At 46.5% G+C, this 23934-nt stretch overlaps 1 protein-coding gene across 6 annotated transcripts in view; it reads right to left on the bottom strand.

Moving 5' to 3' along the window:
* MTMR1 (myotubularin related protein 1) overlaps positions 1-23934 on the bottom strand; it is a 46970-nt gene that overhangs the window by 7552 nt on the left and 15484 nt on the right. For all 6 annotated transcript variants that reach the window (XM_075573293.1, XM_075573294.1, XM_075573297.1 and 3 more), the window contains 11 exons: positions 23618-23712; positions 23122-23229; positions 22120-22221; positions 21302-21385; positions 18531-18680; positions 16295-16483; positions 12835-13020; positions 8343-8549; positions 7116-7208; positions 5111-5224; positions 3349-3525 (listed from right to left, as the gene is read on the bottom strand). In XM_075573293.1, the coding sequence (XP_075429408.1) occupies positions 3349-3525; positions 5111-5224; positions 7116-7208; positions 8343-8549; positions 12835-13020; positions 16295-16483; positions 18531-18680; positions 21302-21385; positions 22120-22221; positions 23122-23229; positions 23618-23712 (1505 nt within the window). The remainder of the gene's footprint in view (positions 1-3348; positions 3526-5110; positions 5225-7115; positions 7209-8342; positions 8550-12834; positions 13021-16294; positions 16484-18530; positions 18681-21301; positions 21386-22119; positions 22222-23121; positions 23230-23617; positions 23713-23934) is intronic.

Here is a 23934-nt window from a genome sequence, read left to right as displayed (position 1 = left end):
CGTTGGGCTGGCGCAATCCCACTTGGGAGATGCCTGCACATAATGACGCAAACGCACACGCGTGATCACGAAGAAACTTGGCAAGACGGCAAAGACTGCGAGTGAACGGCTACTTCTTCGCTGCCAGAAGACGTCGCAATGAAATATATGCAACCTTTCCTGGCGCATTTTGTCGGTTATTCATGGGCGTTGAGTTTGTATCAACAACGTTTTTTAAAGTGTCAGGTGCACGGTCTTTATTTTTTGTAACTATCCGAGAGAGATTAAGTGGTTTTTATTTTTGGAGAGAGTGAGAAAGTAGTTTGCATCGCATTCAAAACACTTCAGCAACCAGTGCCTCAATGACAAGGACGTTTCTCCGCTCCACAAGGCCATTCCTGCAGCTTTATGTTTGCGATCTCTTCTGGCCCGAGTCCATGCTCAGAATGAGGAGGTTGGGGAGAGAAATGTTTACAAGGTCTACTCTTAGTTACAGAATGTGTGTCTGGGTGTATAATGCACTGTGCATTATTCACTCAAGGCCAGACATCACCTTGAAAATTGTTAAGTGATTAATCTATTTGTTCTTGCTACATGAGTGTTTTTTTTTTATTATCTTTCTTTGGAACAGGGAGGCTTGATAGAAAAGCTGGTATTGTAATGCCATTGTGTGATTTCGGCTACATTGAGCCATCTTTTATTCTCATTTATCTGCAGTAAACACATTGCCTTCAAGACTAAATGAAAACTTGTGCTTTAGCTTACGGGGTTTATGTTTAGAAAAACAAGAACAGCCTGACATGATATCGAAAAGAGGCTGCGTCAATGAAATACACGCGCAGGGAAAGGCACTATTTGGCCATTGTAATAGCTGCAACTTAAGGTTTTTCAAATGAGACAACAAGCATTTAAGTGTGGTATTAGAGAGAGAACAAAAGACACAAACTTCCCAATGCTACATCCAATATGACAAAATATATATAGTTAAATACTTAACTGTTTGTCTTCTCATGAATATGGGTAATTTAGTTAAACCCTTTGGCCAAAGCGTTATAAGCCTGCAGCCACGTCAAGGCATGGCCAGTATGCAGCCACGTCACGGCAGGACCAGTATGCAGCCACGTCACGGCAGGACCAGTATGCAGCCACGTCACGGCAGGACCAGTATGCCGCCACGTCACGGCAGGACCACTATGCAACTATGCAGGTTCTAACACGAACTATGAAAATTATGTGGTGGGTGTTGGGGTCGGAGCTTGCAGGGATTGTATATGTTGGTATTATAGAGACACTTTGGCTGCGCGTATAGTGCCCGCGACGGGCTACGTCACCCGTCGCCGCTAGCGAAAGTTATATTTCGCTTTGTGGCGGCGTCGTGGGCTTGCTGGCATTTGATTGGTTCAGGGGCTGTCACATGAGGCGACAGCCCTTGAAAAATCAAATATTGCCAGCTTCCAAAATCGGCAACGCTCAGTCGCATTCGCGCTTAATATAAGCGCACGCTGCGGCGGCAATGCATTTGTTTATGGGCGACGTCGCCCGTCGTGGGCACTATACGCACGGACTAAGTCTGTTTGAAATGTGCATTTGGTAAAAACCACAATCACATGAAAAAAAATAGAAAACTAAAAAGGCGCAATTCATGCGCTTTTTTTTTGTAGTTATTATATTTTTACACAGGATTGAAGCATGGGGGTCTCAGGAGCAGAACGCCATTCATTTCAGCTCCGGGACCCCCTGCTTCCTGACATGCACCCTCTTCGGAAGTCTGTCGGTATCTCGGCAAAGTTTAAAGCTCCCGCGTCACGCAAGCCACACCGGATGACGCCACGGTTTCCTATTGGCCTGCAGGGCGCGGGAGCTTTGAAAAGCCGCCATAATGTGAACCCTGGTAGCGGAGTGGCACCACCTACGAATGTATCTCCGGAAGCAGAGGAGCCCCAGAGCTGAAATTAACGGGGCTCAGCTCTGGAGACCCCCTGCTTCAATCCTATATTAAAAATAATATTAAAAAAAACACACACACCTGCTTGGATTGCCTTTTTAAAACACACTAGGAATTAATCTATTGAAAGTTACAGTCATAATATTGTACGTTTTAAATTGTGTCTTTGCTGTGTCATGTTATTTAAACTTTTAACGTTCTGAATCTGCAGAGCGGTTTAAGACATATAAATCTTTGCATGTATCTGTCAGCCCCGGGCTTGCTACCCATCCCCAGCACTCAACTCCTTATACACAGATAAACTGCAATGGCGGAAGCTTGTTTCATGAACAGCAGCTTGCTTCCAATTACAAAGGGTTACATATTGTACATCATCCTTGCTGATTGATTCATAGAGCATAACAAATATGAAACGTGGCTTTGAAAGCCAAGGAGCAAATCGGGTCTGAGGCTTCCCCAGCAGACACAGAAGTGGTTCTTATCTGCCGTCAAATTCTAGGTTCCATTATTTTGCAGGGAGATTGTGAAAAGTACTTAAGTTTAAGTGTCCTAGTTTAAGTAGCAGAAAAACAGGAGGGCAAACAGCCTCACAAAGAGACAATAGTTGAAGCAGGGGGTGATTAGTGACAAAGGCAGGCTAAAGAGGTAGTGGGGACACCCCAGCCATAAGAGATTTTAAGAAACACATAGCACACATGATGGCATTTATCTGCGCATGTGTCATTAACTGCTTATCCCTAAAGGACAGGATGGCCTGGCATGGGGGTTGAGAAACGCCACTACTCAGAAAGTGTTTTGTCTCTGAGCAGCGGGCAACACTTATTATTAGGTACCAGACGCAGAGAAAATAGTAAAAACATTCAGGAAGGTCAGGATATGTATCTTTTATGCAGAGTTGGACGATTCTTGAAAATCTTATTATAAACGACTTTATATCTCAAGTCATGCTACATCCTACAGATGGCTGTACAGGTGTCCTCGCTATCCGACGGTTCGCTATCCGACGGTTCGCTATCCGTCAAATGGATTAGCCGACGCCAGATAACGCATTCCACTGACCGCATTATCAGTCATCGGAAAGGATAATCCCACGCTCGCCGCCGCGGATTAACATTGGATCCGCAAACGGACAGATTCCGGCGGATAACCGAGGACCGCCTGTATTTATTTGTATTTTTTTCCGCCTGTATCTTCTTAAAGAAGTCATCGGATTGAGGGCTGAAGGCCTACGCTAAAATGTCTTATGTGAAAACAAACAAAAACAATGCCCATTTTTATCCACGCGGAACCGTTCACACACCACTGGACTTTTAAATAGATGGGTTGGGACCTCAGGGTTCCCGGGGGGACTCGCACTGCATCAGTCAGTAAGAGAATGAGGAAGAAATGTCAGAGGTAGGACGGAATAAAGGAGATTTACTAACCTGAGGCCTGGTCCTTGGGTTCCATCTGATGTAATAGTTTACCCAGAGTTCTAAGTGGCTCAGGCTGGCAACAGGATACAGCACATGGTTTTCGTAGTTCACGTAGAAAGGGTTAGTAAATTCATCCACGTGGCTATTGATGTAGGACCACAGAGAAATGGTCATTGTATGAATCTCCTAAACAAGGAAAGGGAATGAGCCATAGGTTATATTGGGTCTTCCACCATTTACTCAGTGTTTATTATGAATGATCCATCAGACCTCATTCAAGATGCAATGGTTACATTACATTGTTACATAGTACATGAGGTTGAAAAAAGACATACGTCCATCCTTTGCTAAATTTAGACGACAGATACTTTATCCTATATCCGTACTTACAGAATATTGACCCAGAGGAGGCAAACAAAAAACCCTGAGTCATATAATCCAATGATATCTCATAAGGGGAAAATTAAATTCCTTCCTGACTCCAAGTATTGGCAATGAAATAACTCCCTGGATCAATATCCTTCCCATGTTTACTTATTTGGTATATCCCTGTATACCTTTCCTTTCTAAAAAGATGTCCTACCTTTTTTTTAACAAATCTATTGTATCTGCCATCAGTCTCCATTGGTAATGAATTCCACATTGTAACTGCCCTTACTGTAAAGAACCCTTTCCTTTGTTGCTGGTGAAATCTCCTTTCCTCCAACCTTAAGGGATGGCCCCGAGTCCTTTGTACTGCCCGTGGGATGAATGGTTCTTTAGAAAGCTCCTTGTACTGTCCCCGAATATATTTGTATATAGTTATCATATCCCCTCCTAGACGCCTCTTTTCTAATTTATATTAAATTAATTAATATTACAATAATAATAGGGGGGAGGGGTAACTATTCTAGCTTTCCTTGACAGGCAGTAGGCATGTAGGCAGTTTAGCAACAGATTGCATTAAATTGGGATTTCCTAACGCAAGTAAAAAGACCCAATCTAGATTTCACCTAATATCATTAGAAAATTTGCAGTTCAGTGATAACAGCACAAAATTAAATTGTATTTTAACATCGGATTTTCTGTAAAAGCCAATCTGAGCCAGGTTCAAATCCTAGAGTAAGTTTTGTGACCTTGGGTTAGGTCACTTTATCTCCGTGTGCCTCAGGGCACAACAATTAGATTGTAAGCTCTATGGGACAGGGATGCATTACGCCGGCAAAATTCAAAATACAGCTCTGCGAACACAGTCAGCGCAAAGAAGAAAAATAGGGTGTAGGTGCAAAATCATGTACTGTATCTGCGTCCATGCTGAAAATCAGCAACAGTTTTAGCGCCATCTTGTGGCAAAAAATGGTTTCTTAATGTGATCATTGTAAACAAAGTATACCAAGTAGCTAAGGCCACTTTAAACATCTTTTTTAACCTCTTTTAACCTCTGTCGGATGCCTGTGAACAATGCAAGGGCGACGCTATGCAGAATCACTCAAAACGGGTGACAAACCGTGCATCTTTGCAGAGAAAATAAACCCACGACTCTAGTAAATCCCATTTTGTGGTATACAACAGGAGTGCTTAACTCCAGTCCTCAAGCCCCCCCAACAGGCCTGGATATCCCTGCTTCAGCACAGGTGGGTCATTCAGAGGGACTGACCCACCTGTGCTGAATCGGGGATATCCTGGCCTGTTGGGGGGGGGGGGGGAGCTTGAGGACTGCAGTTCAGCTCCCCTGGTATACAACATAACAAACAAACAGGTTCTTTTCATTAATAGAGAATAATAAACGCACCTCTTTAACTCCCTGTTGTTCACAGTTGTACAAAAATGTTCCAAAGAGACAGCTGTACAGGTGATCCAGGATGGTGATGAGGAAAACTTCGGTAAACTCGAATGCTGCAGGAAACTGAACAAAAAACAATCCCCCATCAAATGGAATACACGCGTTTCACCTTCTGCTTTGAGTGCTCACCAAAAAGTCATTAAATAAGCTAAGATCTGAGGACACTATTTTAGCCTGCTGTCTCCTTCAATCCTAGATATTTATGCTGGAGTTCAATTGCCAAAGTTAAGCAGTATGCTCTGGGGGTCCTTAATAAGCACAGTTCTGGCTTACAATCATCTGGACATATAAACTGAAACACACGGACGCCATGTTTTGTAGACCATAAAAAAAAAAAACGGACAGCTGGAGGCAGTTAAGAACAGAGGTCATAAGATGCGTCGTATAACCTTGATGTAACCTTGCGGAGTGCAGTTCTAGGGTAGTCAGAACTACAGCCCAGAGGCCCACTGCTTACACTTAAAAGAATGACATGTTAATGATTATTTTCTTCTGTTTGCCACAGAACGCGTCTACCATCTCATTCTGGATGGAGTGGTGACACTGCTGCGTAAACCGTCTATTTTACGAAAGTCTGTCTATTTTCGCCGTCCTGCCGAACCAAAATACCCATCGAAACCAACTAAACAAGTCGGTAGATTTCCACCCTCCCCGCCCCCACCAAAGCCATTTAAAATGCAGTGTCTCGGATTTAAACTTTCCCATATATATTAAGATGCTCCTCTCATATAATTCCGCTCTGCCAGGTGACAGAGTAATGGAACTAGATTTCAGCAGAGAGAGAAGATTAGATAACCACGATCTGATATTGAAATGCAAGAACCATGTTTTCTGTTCATGACGTAGGCGGCGTCCAAGCTGCTGCTGAGCTCGCGTGGCACGATCACTTCAGTGATTCCCAGTAAGTATGGCCACGCTCATGCACGTGCGCTCTCCAAAGCTCGGCGCTTGGAGAGACATGGAAATTTGATTTCCAAGCGCTGAGAATGGTCACATGATGCTTCTGTAACCAATGAAAGTACCCCAGCCACAAACCAATCACAGCAGCCTTTAGCCATCCACCCGCCCCCCCGCTCTAAAATTATTGAAGGACAGCCGAGCGCTCATGCTTGCAGAATTGGTGATGTCACCGCTCTCAAGCATGAGCGTGCTCAGCGGCAGCGTGGCCGCAGCCTAAGTGGGAAAATTGTGAAATTGGATATACCTGCAAGAAAGTGTGTTAAATGAAGTCAGTGTCGTGTCAGATATAACATTCTTATTAATCTGCCTATACTGATTGCACCAACTATTTCAAATATTCCAAGGAAAGTATTTGTAAGTCCACTTGCAAGAAAATATAGCACTGCCTTGTAACAACAAAACACCTAATTTAGGAGAATGGAATTAGAATATTAAGACAGAAAGAACTGTGAACTACTATATATACCAATATATAGTATAGGACTACTCTTTGGGTTTCTAAAGTTGCAGTCGGATTTAGGGCTAGACTAATCTAATGGCATTAATATATGGAATCACTTAAAATTATGGGTTTAATAAATGAATTTACGGTGGTACAAATATTCTATATCATTTTGAAAGTCTGAAAAACTTCCTTCATTCTCACCACGGGTTCCACCCCTAGTAATAAGGTAATAAGATTTGTGGGTACCAATTCTGAGAAGCAATCGGAAAAAGAAAATGGCCGTAAAACCCCAAACATGGACAGAATCAACTCCTAAAGATGACATTCACATCCCAATACATGGCTTATTATTTTGAAAGGGCTAAACCTATAATGTCTCTAGCTTCCAAAATAACTGCTCAACTTTGTGTAATTATTGCTACAGAACATTACTTTTTAGACCTACTTGTGGATTATGTAATGTATAGGGCACACAGGCAGTCTTTATTATGTAATGTATAGGGCACACAGGCAGTCCTTAAAGCATCATGGTGGTGTCAATCCTTTTACCTGGTTTGTCATTTGCCACACACAGTCAATGAACTGAAGAAAAATTGGCGACCTGTCTGCATCTGCATGGTTATCATATCCATGGCCGACCCTCTGTATAGAAGATCAGAAAGACATCTTACTTGGAACGCCCAACCTGGAGATCATTCAGTAGCTTCTATCAGGACATAAACATATCAATACATGCACATACATACGCAACATGTTCATTATTATAAACTAAGGCAAGGGTGGATTCAGGCCCCCCTATTCATGCCACCCCTTCCCCCCCTGCTTGACCTGCTCCATTTGTTGTTGGGCAGAGCAGGGGCAACGGGTCTCCTTTGCTGCTGCGGCGGTGCCCCCATGGCAGGCGCCAGAAGTCGGACCCAACTTCCGCAGGTAAGAGATATCAGGAGAGGTGCAGGAATTGGATTTCTGTTCTAACGAAGTGAGGTGACTTTTTGTACCATACTTTGCCATCACTCCTTATGTGAAACATTTCCATGCACAAGAACATTCATGCCTCCCACACTGTCTGTGTCGTTGAAGGGCTGGCGAGTTAAACTTCAGGCTATTAAAGAAATCTGACAGATTTCATATTTAAGGATGTGTGCCTGACTTGTTAAAAGTGCACATTTTATGAGGCGGTCTCACTTTTAAGCAAACTGTGGATCACCCCATAGGTGAATTGTCCTAGGGTGTCCCTACGCTCGTATTCTACTGTAGGTAGTGGGATCAGGTAATGGTGCAGTCCCCGCATCACAAAAAACGTGGCACGTTTAAGGGGTTAGAATCTGAGTGACAGATGCCTTTTTTTGCCACCTCCAAGTAAATCAAAACAGAAGTTAATTTGTAAAGGTAGTGATTTAAAACATGGGCGTTCTCTTCTGTGTAATGTTTGTGTGTTGAGCAGTGCCAGGAACAAGCAAAGTGTCGGCCCCTCCTAGCAGCGAAGGCTAAGGGGAGAGGAAACATTTAGTTGATCCCCTTTATTCACAGTCCATATTTGAAATAAGATTTCCAAAGAGACAAAAACACCCACATGCCTGCTGTAAACATGAGTGGAGTTGTTTATGGGAGGACTTTACAATGGGAAGATGTTTCTTGTGATAGATGGCTATGCCACGAGGGACCCCCCTCTTAAATGCCCCTCGAAAGCCTTAATCCGGCCCTGCAACAAGGTTCCATGTTGGCGCATGCTGCCTTGGTTCTGAGCTTCAATGAGAGCTAAATCGCCACACTTACCATTGCAAACCGGTGGCCAAAGCTTATCCACTCCTTTTCTATCAGAACCTCAAACCCTTTGATGGTTCTGTAGTAGCTGTCCAACATTAACATGGCCAACGAAGTGAGCTGCGCGGTGCGATCCCAGCCATCACTGCAATGTACCACCACCGAGGTCTTACTCGATTCAAGCTTATCAGCAATCCTTACTGACCCAGCAAGGAGCATCTACAAGGAAACAATGCAGAGGGGTCATTTAGCCATTCCAAGAGGTGCTAGAAGGGAACCATTGCTCCATGAAACAGAAAAGCAGTCAATCTTAAATTCTACTTTTCTTCAAACGGTATACTGTGAGCTATTCTGACAATACTATGATCCCTGCTGTTTAGTCTACGCATACACACTTGGTTCACAACAGCTCCATGCAGCATTACCTACCTCTGGCATAATGAACCTACTTTTTACCTCAACTTTGTTCTTTCTCGTGGCCTCATTGAAATGTTATTCTCTCTATCCACTACACACACTCCCCCCTCCTGGCCCACGCCCAACATCACCATGCACCCTGGACTACTCAAAAGCCTTGCACTATCTACTGAATGTTGGTGGAGAACCCTGAAAACCAGCACACCAACCACTGCACACTCAAATGGCAAAAATATACAACTTGCAAACAACTACTCAAATTTCTACTCATACTATTACTCTCTTTAGCAGGTGATATTGAATCTAACCCAGGCCCTCCCATTTCAACTCCGTCCCATACCCCTGAGAATACCCCCTTCAAATTACAAAAAGGGCTATCTCTCGCCCATATAAATATCCGGAGTCTGCTGCCCAAACTGGATGAACTAAGGGCATGGTGCCTTATGCATAAACCAAAAGCCATCGTTCTTACAGAAACATGGCTAACCCCTAAAACCCCTGATGCACATATTACCATTCAGGGATACTCCGTTTTTAGGAGAGATAGGTCAAAGAGATGGAGGGGTGCTATTTTATATTGCAGACACCTTACAATTTACACTGGTAAACTTCCCCCCAAGACCAACCTCTTTTGAAATCCTAGTTGGCAGAATCTGCCTCCCCTTCTCTAAGCCCATCCTGATTGCTGGCATCTACCGCCCCCCTACAATCTCTGACTGATATCACCCAGTTTCTTGGCTCCATTTCCTCTCTGAATGAGAAGAGTGAGCTGCTAGTTCTTGGGGATTTCAACTTCAATTGGCTTGACCCTAAAAACCACAAAATCCAGATACAAATCAAGTCGCTTAACCTATCGCAACTCATTTCCCAACCCACACGAACAAACCTGAAATCGCACAACCATTCCCTGCTTGACTGGATTCTCTCCTCAAATCCCAGCAGAATCCAATCCTCTGGCATCCTTCCTGATATTTTCAGTGACCATGCAATAGTGTACTGTGTAAGGAAAATTAAACCGCCCCAATCAAGCCCTAAAGTTCTCCTCACTAGAACATTTCGAAACTTTAACCACAACAGTTTCTGGATGACCTTACCAACTGCCCTTGGCACACAATCGATTTAATTCCTGACCCTGATTCTGCGCTCGACTATTTCCAATCCGAGTTCTTAAAACGCTGTGATACCCATGCTCCACTAAGCAGAATAAGGGTACGGGGTGCCCACCTTCCATGGGTTACACCTGACCTTATAGCACTCTACCAGTTCAGGGATGCCTTGTGGAAAAGCCACAAAATAACTGGCACTACCAAGGATCTTAATCACTACAGATGCCTGCGGAACATGTGCACAAGGCAAACAAGGCATGCAAAAGCACAATATTACTCTGACAATCTCCTCCAGAACACATCAAACACAGCTAACTTCTGGAAGGTTATCAACAACATATTCCAGCCTTCTAACCACCAACAGCCAAGTAATATCACTAAGGGCGATATTACTCTGACAAACCCCACCGACATTGCACATGCATTCAATGATTACTTTGTGGGGTGTGCTACTAACTTATTAGCAAAACGCAACCCAAACCACAAACCTGAATCTCATCCTGGGAGTACCCACATAGCCCCACACCCTCCCAACATTGCCCACAATTTTCAATTTGGCCCAGTATCCGAAGAGGAGATTACACAAGCGCTTCTCAAATTAAAACTAAGCAGCCAATGTGGACCTGACTTACTACAATCTAGGTTCCTAAGACTTGGTGCCCCAGCAATTGCCAAACCAATTGCTTCCATAGTCAACTCTATCCTGTCTGCTGGCCATATCCCTAAGACCTGGAAAGCTGCCAGAGTTGTCCCAATCTTCAAAAGTGGGGACAAAAACACTGTCTCAAACTACAGACCAATCTCCCTTTTCCCAATCCTATCCAAATTCATGGAAAAATGTGTCCACTCCCAATTAAGCGATTACTATAACAAGACAAATTTCCCTAGCCAATTCCAATCTGGCTTTCGCCCCAAACACTCTACCGTAACTACCCTGCTAAAAGTTTGCAATGAAATCCAGTGTGGAATGGAACGGGGACAAATCACGGGTGCAGTATTCCTAGATTTTGCAAAGGCTTTTGATACTGTTGATCATACTATCCTGCTCAACAAACTCCAGAGCTCTGGAATAGGGGAGCATGCTTTAAACTGGTTTCAGTCCTACCTATCAGGTAGATCCCAACATGTGTCCATCTCAGGCTCTAACTCCAACCCCTTGGCTATCACCTGTGGCGTCCCGCAAGGCTCTGTTTTGGGGCCCCTACTCTTCTCAGTGTTCATCAATGATCTTCCCACAGCTTGTCAGGAAGCCTCAATACACATGTATGCAGATGACACAATCCTATATGCACACAGCCATAGCCTCTCTGACCTTCAACACATACTTCAGTCTGACTTTTTCAGACTTGAAAACTGGATTTCCCAAAACAAACTGTTTTTAAACACTGACAAGACTGTAACAATGGTGTTTGGGACCAAGACTAAATTTTTAAAGCTTCCAGTGACTGAGCTCCAGATTACAACCAACACTAACACCACCCTAACTCCTGTTACTAGTTTTAAATACCTGGGCATATGGTTTGACTCCCACTTAACATTCGGGATGCACATTAATACCCTGACAACCAAGACCTATGCCAAACTAGGGGTACTTTACAGGAACAAGTCCTCCCCAAGTCTCCTGGTCAGAAAACGTTTCGCACAGCAGATGCTAATGCCAATTATTGACTATGGAGACATAGTATATGGCTCGGCACCTCAAACCCACCTTAGCAAACTTAACACCCTCTACAACTCAATTTGTCGTTTTGTTCTCCAATGCAACTACAACACACATCACTGCGAAATGCTCAAAGAACTAGATTGGTCATCACTCGAGTCTAGGCGCAAAGTTCACCTTTCCTGTCTTGCCTTCAAATTCTTTATGGGCAAGCTACCCAGCTACCTGAACAAGCTCCTCACCCCTACCACATGCAGCACTTATCACCTGAGATCAGACTCCAAAAGACTGTTCCTGGTCCCAAGGCTCAACAAAGTATCCGGCCGCTCCTCCTTCTCTTACCGTGCACCCCAAAACTGGAGCAACCTACCGGAGACTCTTACATCCACCACCAGTCTAAGTTCTTTCAAATCTAAGGCTGTCTCACATTTTAATGTGGTCTGTAATTGTTTCATACGCCCATAATACAAATTATCTTTAACTGTGCATGCAATGTCTTGTATATAATGTATACCCTGCTCATTATGTAACTGTATTTGTAAACATGTATTATTTGTCTTAACTCTGTGCCCAGGACATACTTGAAAACGAGAGGTAACTCCCAATGTATTACTGCCTGGTAAAATATTTTATAAATAAATAAATAATATTTGTAGAGACGTTTTAACTGTGCTGCTTTTCTGGTATCTCACCGGAGGTAACCGATCACTCTCATTGAGTCATCTTAGAACAGGTAAATGCTTTAATACTTTGATTAACGTATATTTGCTGCCTTGGAGCTCTGCAATGCATTGTCATGTTACTTTCTGAAGGACCACACAGCATGCTTAGGCCCATATCTACTAAAAGGTGCTGCACTTCAGCAAGTCCCATTGAGATTAAAGAGAGTTAAAGCAGCAAAAACATGTAGCATTGCGTTTTTATTTATTACAGGATTGAAGCAGGGGGTCTCCGGAGCAGAACTGTGTTAATTTCAGCTCTGCGGTCCCCCTCTGCTTCCAGAGATACTTACCTCTGTGGTGGGTGCCGGCATCTCTCCAGCCAGGGAACTTGTGTGCCTAACGAAATGGCGGCGTATAAATTGTCCCGCTGGCCAATAGTAAGCCGTGACGTCATACAGGGCGGCTTCCAATTGGCCCACGTGACTAGGAGCTTTAAATGGCAGAGAGGTACCGGCACCCACTACGAAGGCAAGTATCTCGGAAAGCAAGGGGTCCCTGGAGCTGAAATTAACATGGTTAAGTTACTGAGACCCCCTGCTCCTATATATACGGGTTAACTGAACTATGCAGCTCCGTCTGAAGAATCCCCCATTTCTTACCCTTATGTATTCTAACCAATGCGTTCCGTCGACATTGGTCAGCCAGCGCGCCTCGTCTATTGATGGATAAACGATTTCCTTCAGCTTGCGCAAGGATTCCCGCATAACATGTATGTTGTGTATTTCCAAGAAGACCAGCTCGGCGTTGGGGTAAGCACTTTCACTCTCGTACCCGCCACCTTTCGCCTGCAATTCAACAAGTGCAATCATGTTATATATTTTTTTTTATAGATATTTTAATTTCATATGGCGCTTTTCTCCCAATGGGACGCAAAGCGCGTGACAATTACTGTAGAGCGCGCGGCACGCAGCTCATGGGATTGTTACAGACACAGTCCCTGCCCACATGAGCTTACAACCTATGTTTTGGGTGCCTGAGGCACAGGGAGATAAAGTGACGTGCCCAAGGTCACACGGAGCTGACACCGGGAATAGGACCAGGCTCCCCTGCTTTAACCTCAGTGCCACAGTTTACAGCCTGTGTCTTTACTCACTGAGCCGCTATTTTACCGCGCTTGTTCCATTCCATGATAAAAGCCTGGTGCGGATGCAGAGAAGATGGACAACGCTAATATTTCTACCGTGAAAAGCAACTAAAAATGATCTCAAACTGTTTCTCTGCAGAGAAATCCTAAGTGAAAACCTGCGACTTTCCCTGTGTCCTGAATACATGTTTATGGGTTTTGCTCTGGGGCCAGTTTAATCTTTAGTGTGCATTGTTTAAATTACTTAAGCTATGCAGACAGTAAGGTTTCCAAAGGAATGCATCACACATTCTCTCCTGATACTGCAATCTGAGCAGCTGTACAAGAGAGCGGCCTCGCCGCCGTACAAGAGAGCGGCCCCTCGCAGCCGTACAAGAGAGCCGCCTCGCCGCCGTACAAGAGAGCCGCCTCGCCGCCGTACAAGAGAGCGGCCTCGCCGCCGTACAAGAGAGCGGCCTCGTCGCCGTACAAGAGAGCGGCCCCTCGCAGCCGTACAAGAGAGCCGCCCCTCGCAGCCGTACAAGAGAGCTGCCTCGCCGCCGTACAAGAGAGCCGCCTCGCCGCCGTACAAGAGAGCCGCCTCGCCGCCGTACAAGAGAGCGGCCTCGCCGCCGTACAAGAGAGCGGCCTCGCCGCCGTACAAGAGAGCGGCCCCTCGCAGCCGTACAAGAGAGCGGTCCCTCGCAGCCGTACAAGAGAGCGGTCCCTCGCAGCCGTACAAGAGAGCGGCCTCGCAGCCGTACAAGAGAGCCGCCCCTCGCAGCCGTACAAGAGAGCGGCCTCGCCGCCGTACAAGAGAGCGGCCCCTCGCAGCCGTACAAGAGAGCCGCCCCTCGCAGCCGTACAAGAGAGCGGCCTCGCCGCCGTACAAGAGAGCGGCCTCGCCGCCGTACAAGAGAGCGGCCCCTCGCAGCCGTACAAGAGAGCCGCCCCTCGCAGCCGTACAAGAGAGCCGCCCCTCGCAGCCGTACAAGAGAGCCGCCCCTCGCAGCCGTACAAGAGAGCGGCCTCGCAGCCGTACAAGAGAGCCGCCCCTCGCAGCCGTACAAGAGAGCGGCCCCTCGCAGCCGTACAAGAGAGCGGCCTCGCAGCCGTACAAGAGAGCCGCCCCTCGCAGCCGTACAAGAGAGCGGCCCCTCGCAGCCGTACAAGAGAGCCGCCCCTCGCAGCCGTACAAGAGAGCGGCCCCTCGCAGCCGTACAAGAGAGCCGCCCCTCGCAGCCGTACAAGAGAGCCGCCCCTCGCAGCCGTACAAGAGAGCCGCCCCTCGCAGCCGTACAAGAGAGCCGCCCCTCGCAGCCGTACAAGAGAGCGGCCTCGCAGCCGTACAAGAGAGCCGCCCCTCGCAGCCGTACAAGAGAGCCGCCCCTCGCAGCCGTACAAGAGAGCCGCCCCTCGCAGCCGTACAAGAGAGCGGCCCCTCGCAGCCGTACAAGAGAGCCGCCCCTCGCAGCCGTACAAGAGAGCCGCCCCTCGCAGCCGTACAAGAGAGCCGCCCCTCGCAGCCGTACAAGAGAGCCGCCCCTCGCAGCCGTACAAGAGAGCCGCCCCTCGCAGCCGTACAAGAGAGCCGCCCCTCGCAGCCGTACAAGAGAGCCGCCCCTCGCAGCCGTACAAGAGAGCGGCCTCGCCGCCGTACAAGAGAGCGGCCCCTCGCAGCCGTACAAGAGAGCCGCCCCTCGCAGCCGTACAAGAGAGCGGCCTCGCCGCCGTACAAGAGAGCGGCCTCGCCGCCGTACAAGAGAGCCGCCCCTCGCAGCCGTACAAGAGAGCCGCCCCTCGCAGCCGTACAAGAGAGCCGCCCCTCGCAGCCGTACAAGAGAGCCGCCTCGCAGCCGTACAAGAGAGCGGCCCCTCGCAGCCGTACAAGAGAGCGGCCTCGCAGCCGTACAAGAGAGCCGCCTCGCCGCCGAACAAGAGAGCCGCCTCACCACCGCACAAGAGAGCGGCCTCACCGCCGCACAAGAGAGCGGCCTCACCGCCGTACAAGAGAGCGGCCTCACCGCCGTACAAGAGAGCGGCCTCACCGCCGCACAAGAGAGCGGCCTCACCGCCGCACAAGAGAGCGGCCTCACCGCCGTACAAAAGAGACCGGCCTCACCGCCGTACAAGAGACCGGCCTCACCGCCGTACAAGAGACCGGCCTCACCGCCGTACAAGAGAGCGGCCTCACCGCCGTACAAGAGAGCGGCCTCACCGCCGCACAAGAGAGCGGCCTCACCGCCGCACAAGAGAGCGGCCTCACCGCCGTACAAAAGAGACCGGCCTCACCGCCGTACAAGAGACCGGCCTCACCGCCGTACAAGAGACCGGCCTCACCGCCGTACAAGAGAGAGGCCTCACCGCCGTACAAGAGAGCGGCCTCACCGCCGTACAAGAGACCGGCCTCACCGCCGTACAAGAGAGCGGCCTCACCGCCGTACAAGAGACCGGCCTCACCGCCGTACAAGAGAGCGGCCTCACCGCCGTACAAGAGAGCGGCCTCACCGCCGTACAAGAGAGCGGCCTCACCGCCGTACAAGAGAGCGGCCTCACCGCCGTACAAGAGAGCGGCCTCACCGCCGAAATCCAACGCTGCAAATTAAAAGGCAAAACAATTCTGGGGGAGCAGCTCAGTGGCACCGAGCAGGGGAGCCCGGTTCACATCCCGGTGTCGGCTCCCTGTGACCTGGGGCGTCACTATCTCCCTGTGCCTCAGGCACAAAAAACAGATTGTAAGCTCTATGGAACTGGTGGGCAACTCCATTACTCAAGGGCCACCAACGAAGACTGAGCCCCTGTGCTGAAGCAGGGATATCCAGAGAGCCTGACCTGTTGGTGGCCCTTGAGAACTGGAGTTGCTCACCCTTGCTCTACGGAGCAGTGACCCGTGCCTGCAAAAATCGGATGTACCGCGCGTTACAGAAGCCAATATTTCAGCGCAGAGCAGGACCAGCAGAGCCTACAAGAACACGTTGCTGTTTTTCCACAATTACCTTGTTGGTGTCGGCAACGCTGTTTTGTCTGGCGTCAAAGATGATGAGTTTGTGCGACTGAGCGTTGGCGTCCATTATAGTCTGCAAGAACTTCTCATCTTCTTTGCAACGCTTGTCATTCGGACCAACCAGTGGCTGGCTGCAGCGGGTGATGGTGGCCTGGCTTTCGGGGTGAATCCATGACAAAGCCTAGCAGGGAAGCAGGAAACAGCAGCGACGCTCATTCCTGTGCCCAACGCAGATACTGCTTCACACGCTCACTCACACAAGCAGCCCGCTCATTCCTGTGCCCAACGCAGATACTGCATCAGACGCTCACTCACACAATCAGCCCGCTCATTCCTGTGCCCAACGCAGATACTGCATCACACGCTCACTCATACAATCAGCCCGCTCATTCCTGTGCCCAACGCAGATACTGCTTCACACGCTCACTCACACAATCAGCCTGCTCATTCCTGTGCCCAACGCAGATACTGCTTCACACGCTCACTCACACAATCAGCCCGCTCATTCCTGTGCCCAACGCAGATACTGCTTCACACGCTCACTCACACAATCAGCCCGCTCATTCCTGCGCCCAACGCAGATACTGATCACACGCTCACTCGCACAATCAGCTCGCTCATTCCTGTGCCCAACACAGATACTGCATCACACGCTCACTCACACAATCAGCCCGCTCATTCCTGCGCCCAACGCAGATACTGCATCACACGCTCACTCACACAATCAGCCCGCTCATTCCTGCGCCCAACGCAGATACTGCATCACACGCTCACTCGCACAATCAACCGCTCATTCCATCACAGTTAGCACTCCTCATCCCCCATTACAAGCTGCATGTCAGGTCCCCCTCATCGTGTCGTGGTATAAGAACTGGTGCAGGATCTCTTGCGTTGTCCTTAACTGTCTACATTGTGTATATAAAGAAATCCCAAACGGCCACGGATTTATTGCATCTGCGTGGCTCGGTTTAAACCGACAGCTATAAATATATATATCAAATAAAAATAACTTGTGAGCACATTCACATGTCTCAGACAGGTCTGCAACCCTGCCCTTCCCCATTATCTCTTAGCATATAGTGCTTCCACTGCAGCCAGGGATTCTGGGAAATGACATACAAATGAGCACACAGTGAGTCACTCTGCTTCTTGTCCATTTTAACGTGGACCCCTATAAGCTTATGCCTGCCGCATTACACAGCTTTTCAGCACTGCCTGGGTTACAGAAGTGCAAAGCCAGTAACCCTACTTTTCGACCTTTTGGATCTCATCAGTGTGAGGTTATCCTGGCTTTGCAATGTGAAGCTGGAATAGGTTTTAACCACACATTATATATAAGTTATGGTGGGTTGTTAAAAAAAAAAAAAAAAAAAAAAGTGACAACACACACCTCTGTGTGAAATTAGCAGAATAGGAGGGACTCCGGGGTAGGGATCTATTTGCTTTCAACAAGCTAGTTCAGTTCAATTACTAGGAACCAGAAAAGGTATAATTCCCGGGCGCTGACCTTGGTACATTTCACGCCAATGAATGTATCGACAATACCATAAAAATATTGTGTTTGTTGTAAATTGATACTAAATGTTACTCTCGCAGCGACAATGTGATATTCCCCGTGATACTTTCCCCAGAAGTAGCATCACTAGACAAAAATGTATTGGCGTAGTTGTGTATTATAACCACACATGAACTCCCTCACCATGATTTCACCACGTTGCAAGCGTGAAGGCTTAATAGGTTCATTTAGACCAGGAGAGGCCAACACCAGTCCTCAAGGACCACGAACAGGTCAGGTTTTCAGGATATCCCAGCTGCAGCCCAGGTGGCTCAATCAGTCCCTGCTTCAGCCCAGGTGGCTCAATTAATCCCAGCTTCAGCACAGATGGCTGAATCAGTGGTTCAGTCTTCGACTGAGCCACCTGTGCCGAGCTGGGATATCCTGAAAACCTGCCCTATTGGTGGCCCTCGAGAACTGGAGTTGGCCACACCTGATTTAGATCCATTTACTGCTTCAGATAGTAAATGACCAACGTACCCCGGCCCAAAATCACGTCTTTGAAAAGGTTTGCCGTTAGAATTGTGGTTATTAAACCCGGGAAATACCGTACAGCGTGAGCTGCGTTCACCCAGCTGGGGTACAGGCCGTCGAATGGATATCGCAACCCAGCAAAACCTTTAAAAGCATGAAAGCAACATGAGAAAGTGAGGAGGTCTGGGTCACAGCTCACCGGCACGCGTCCCTTCGCTCGGAAAGCTGCGCTCCTGGCAAGATCATCATCTTTCACGCTAGTTGGTACAACGAAGACAGACGGGTACGTGTCGCACAGCTCAAAGGTGCTGTTCAGCTTCGTTATTTTCCAGCTTTCGTTGGGCAAACCCTTTATGCAAAAAAAACAAAAACATGTGTGAAACCAAACCCTAAACACAAGCAAGCGGTTTTAAATCCCAGTAACTGTATTTAAAATATACCCGACACATAGGTTCTCTGTGCATGGTTTTAAAGGATATAGAGTAGACAATGTCAAAAAGGACTACTTATACATGCAGACCAAGCAATATCCTACGTGCGTTTTTTAATAAATCAGTTCTGTACTATGAGAAAATACTTGTAGCTTTTTTTTTGTTTTTAAAAACAACTCTAAATTACATTTTAATGTATTATAATGTAACAGCATTTTTTGTTTCTATAGCAACCATTTACAAAGTCACATCCCCTTCCTCTTCTGAAACAGGCTCTGGCACACCCCTTTTTGAGCCCCACCCTCTCTCTAGCAGTGCACCAATTGTATCTAGTGACTGCCTGGTCACATGATCTTCCCCACAGAACTTTTCATCTTTGGTCCTCTTCTGCTGCACTGACGGCCATTTAGTGAGCCCCGGAGCCAAATCGATCCCAGGAGAATGGATCGCTCGTCAACTTAGCTAATTACTCATTGTGTGGATTGTATTGATGCACATATTAAAAGGGGAAAAAATATATTTAAATTTTTTTTTTAAAAACACGGCAGCTTGGACTGCTGCTTTAAACCAGCAATACTACACACCCTCTTTTTTTATTAATTAATATTTGTATATGTGACAGTGTGTAATTCTACATTCTTACCTAAGCTGGCAATCGTTTGGTGCTCCAGTTAGAAAACTGTAAAAATCCTGATTGTGTGCCTAACGAAATGGCCGCCTTCTTACTTTATGCTGCAGTCAGTGACATGCTGCAGCTGATATGTAACGTTCTATTACTATGTATAACACATGATTGCTGCAGCTTTCAGAGTAATAGACAGTCTGCTGTTTGGAACACAGCAACAGATCTGTTTGTGATGCTTTGTTGCCAAAGGGAGGAGCTCAAAAAAGTGTGTGTGTCAGAGCCCGTTTCAAAAGAGGAAGTGGATATGAACTTTCTAAATGGTTGCTATAGCAATCAAAGGATGATCCGTACATTAAAAATCATAAAAAATGATATTAGGAGTTAAAAAAAAATGCAGATTGTACTATATCTAATACTACTGAACGGATGAAAAAATTAAAAACAGCATTTGACGTTTTGCTGCTTTAAAACCTTCACAAATGTGCCATCAACTGTACGCTCAGGTGTCATTATTAGGAGGTACTTTATTATCAAGTAAGATTGTTATTTTCCACTAGCGCTGCAATGGTTAATATGATTGTAATGCCCAGTGTGTTCAATGCGTCTCCCTTCATTATGTCACATACATTAAGGAAACACACTGCGTTGCACAGAATAGAAGATCTGACGTCACAAATACAGCAAGAGGGATAAAATATCTAGCAGCAGCAGAAATAATGCAAATGAATAAGACTTCTATGATGTACGTGTTAATATTCCAATTTGTAACAAATTAACCAGGCAAAACAAGATATGGTGGGGTCAAAAAAAAAAAAGGGACAAAAACCCTCCACCGCACAGCAAACACAAATACCACGTTGTGAGCCCATTCCCACGTCTCAGACCGGTCTGCAATCCTGCCCTTCCACCTCATCTCAAATGAGCCCACAGTGTCACCTTTTGCTTCAAATCCATTTTTAACATGGAACCCCTATAAGCTTATGCCTGCCACATTCCACAGCTTTTCAGCACAGCCTGGGTTAAAGAAGTGCAGAGCCAGGAAACCTACTCACAGACAGCTTTTTTTGACCTTTTGGGTCTCTTCAGTGTGAGGGCTCCATGTTGAAATGCACAAGAAGCAAAGTGACGCACGGCGAGTGCTCATTTGCATGTCATTACCCAGAATCCCTGGCTGCAGTGGAAGCACTGTATGCTAAGAGATAATGGGGAAGGACAGGGTTGCAGACCTGTCAGACATGTGAATGCGCTCACACGTGGGGTTTGTATTTGCATAACAAAGTAACACGGGGAGAGACATAGAAACCATTGACATTTCAAAGTTCTCCAACGCTAAATACAGTATATATCAATTTAAACACACACAGTCTCCTTCATATGGGAGGTGCATCCTGCGTACTGAAAGAGAGCCTCGGTGAGTCATCGCACTGACTCTGAAAACAGAAGCAAAGGAGCCCGGCTCAAATCCTGGTGGCCTTGGGCAAGTCACCTTCTTATCTCTCTGTGCCTCAGGCCCCCAAATTAGAGTGAACACACAGTGAAATACCTATATATTCTCTGTGTATTTTTGTCATATTGGATGTAGCTTTGGGCCTCTCTGTCTTTTGTCGTACCCAAAATTAGAGTGTCAGTTGTATGGGCCAAGAGCTCACTGTGCGTGCAAAATTGTGCGTTGGCGCTATGAGAAAAATGTGATTATTATACTTGCCACCTAGAATTCCCCCGATTATCTTCTCTGCCACATCATCTTTAGCAATAAAATGTTTAAAACAGAAAAGCAGATTGCAGTACAAATGTACACGTTTGGAAGAGAACATGTTGAAATAAAAACCTTAAATATCTCTTTAGTCCTATTTATGAATGTGTACATAACACATACAAATACATCATGTACACGTGCGATGTACACGATCTTACCTGTCTCTTGTATTCTGCTGCGGGATCATAAACCTTCCAGCCGTTCACAGGGAACTTCTCATTGTAACTAAACGCAAACAGTGGCTTAAAAACAACAACAAAAACACAAATTACACATCTGCTTTAAAAAACATAAAGCCCTCAGTACACCGCACACATCTCCATACAGGGGGCGCGAGGCAGGGGCGGGAGCTTGAGAGAACCGACCTTAAATGACATCACAGCCACAAGGGAAAATAATGCAATGAATGTCTGTGCGCGTTGGCAGTGAAAGGGTTAGAAAATGCCCGTTCGGGTTCATTTTTTTTGTAACCTAGCTTGGTTGTAGAGAAAATAATCATTTGGTTAAACGAAGAACTGCACGAGAAAGCAGCTCTCGGTATTCGGATTTTCTATTCACTAATGTGTAATGCAGGGGCGGCCAATGCCCGTCCTCAAGGGCCACCAACAGGCCAGGTTTGAAGGATATCCTTGCTTCAGCAAAGATGGCTCAAAACAGTTCAGTCGAATACGGCACAGGAGGCTCAATCAGTGGCTCAGTCTTTTACTGAGCCACCTGTGCTGAAGCAGGGATATCCTGAAAAGCAGGCCTGTTGGTAACATACATATATGTATATATGTGTGTGTATATATATATATATATATATATATATATATATACACACACACACACACACACACACACACACACACACACACACACACACACAACGTAATTCAATGATTACAAAGGAGACAAAGTAAAGACAGCTGAATCCCTGAACCCGACTTCACATGCAGACATACAATTCCCAAGCCCCGCATCTTAGTGCACTTACCAGACCATTAGAAAGAGGAAACGCGTGTTTTATCAGATTTTCAAATATTTCCAACTTGCTCTGTTCTTCCAGTTTGTAAGCCAGCCGCAGGTTCCGCATGTCCTGTCACGGGGAAAAACAAAGAGGACGTGTTAAACGCCGATCCCCTAAACCAATATGATGTCACTTGCTCCATCGTTTATCGTTTCACGTTTCTCCCAGAAGGCAATGCAATTGCACATTTTTATCCCTCATCTGATTTTAATAAAAGTTCATAGACGTGGGAATTATCTTTCAAAGAACATATTTTGGGGCTTTGCAAAGTGTGTGTTTACTTAGAAATGTGCTCATTACATATCCTACATAAACATATATATTTTTCATACCAAAACCGCACGGGACCAAAGGCCATCGTGAGGCAGGGATCGGAAATATACAAGACAAAATGGCGGCCACAACAGAAGGTCATGCACGCAACACCCGCCGCTAACAAACCTACACAGAACCAAGGATCATGTCTAAAATCAATTTGGCAAGTATTCATAAACCCATCCAAAAAGAAAGATGAGCAAACTCAGCGTGGAAAGTGGTACTGGACAGTATTTCATATACGAACTTACTATATTGAAAAACGACCCTGAAGGAAAGAACTACGAAAAAAAGGCGATATTGGAAATATGTCTAACAGAAACACAGAATGTCGCGGGACATTTATCCAACGATATGTATGTAATTACATACAGCATACGTGGCCAACTCCAGCCCTCAAGGGCCACCAACAGGTCAGGTTTTTTTAAGATATCCCTGCTTCAGCGCAGGTGGCTCAATCAGTGGCAGCTCTTCAGCACCGGTGGCTCAGTCGATAGAGCAGGCTGTGCTGAAGCAGGGATATCCTGGAAACGTGACCTGTTGGTGGCCTTTGAGCCCTGACATACAGCAGTGTATACTGTACTAAAAACGATACTCCTTTACAACCACGTGTATTAGTCTGGTTGGAAGAAGGGAATTGCAGCCCAACCTTACCTTGCACACGATCTCTATCCCGCAAGAATTATTCCCGTGGCTCTGCACTCCAATTTTCTCCACTCTGCTTATCACTCCCAGGGGGACATCCAAGATAAACGGAGGGTCCTGGAGGTTTGCAAAAATAAAAAACAAGTGTGTGTCACGGTATAGGCACACTAATAATGTCATATTCATTAGAATGGAGACAAGTGACAAAAATTGGCTAGATCGTTTGCCGTACTGCACCAAATCTCAATTAATGTCAAAAGGTAAAATAGAACGAATTAAAAAACAGGAATGAATTAGTCCCAAACGACTCCATTCTTAAGAGTTTATTTATTTTGCGTTCTAGTTCGGTTTGCAAGTGTAACCTCAATAAGATACAAGGACGCTTCCGTTGTTTCTGACCTTACTTCCCAGGAGTGACGCGACGCGATCTCATTAGAATGTTTTTCAAGTCACAGTATTTTAGATTTCAAAAGTACGAGTAACATATTACAAGATTTACACGCACCCTTTCCACGTTTTTGAAGAACATTTTGAAGTCCGTCACCGTTAGCGTTCCACTGACTGCTCCCCAAAATGGACAGATATACATCACATCCTTGGCTGTGGAAATACAAAGTCAGTGTGTGTGTGTGTGCATCATCTTCAGCCCTGGCCGACCCACTCCTGTATGAAGGCCTCCCAAGTGAGAGTGTAAGGCCGCGGGCATGGTGCCTCGGGCCGCGCTCCTGCTCAGCCTCGCCTGCTCAAGCAGGAGCTTTTTTGCGTCCTGTCAGGCGAGGCAGCGAGCGCGCTTGGGAGGCGGGGCTAGTCCCTCGTTCCCAT

This window comes from Ascaphus truei, chromosome 16 (genome assembly GCF_040206685.1).
Source record: "Ascaphus truei isolate aAscTru1 chromosome 16, aAscTru1.hap1, whole genome shotgun sequence".
In the NCBI taxonomy this organism is placed as follows: domain Eukaryota; kingdom Metazoa; phylum Chordata; class Amphibia; order Anura; family Ascaphidae; genus Ascaphus; species Ascaphus truei.
The sequence above is the reverse complement of the archived record's forward strand: the minus strand, read 5'-3'. Positions and strand labels throughout refer to the sequence as shown.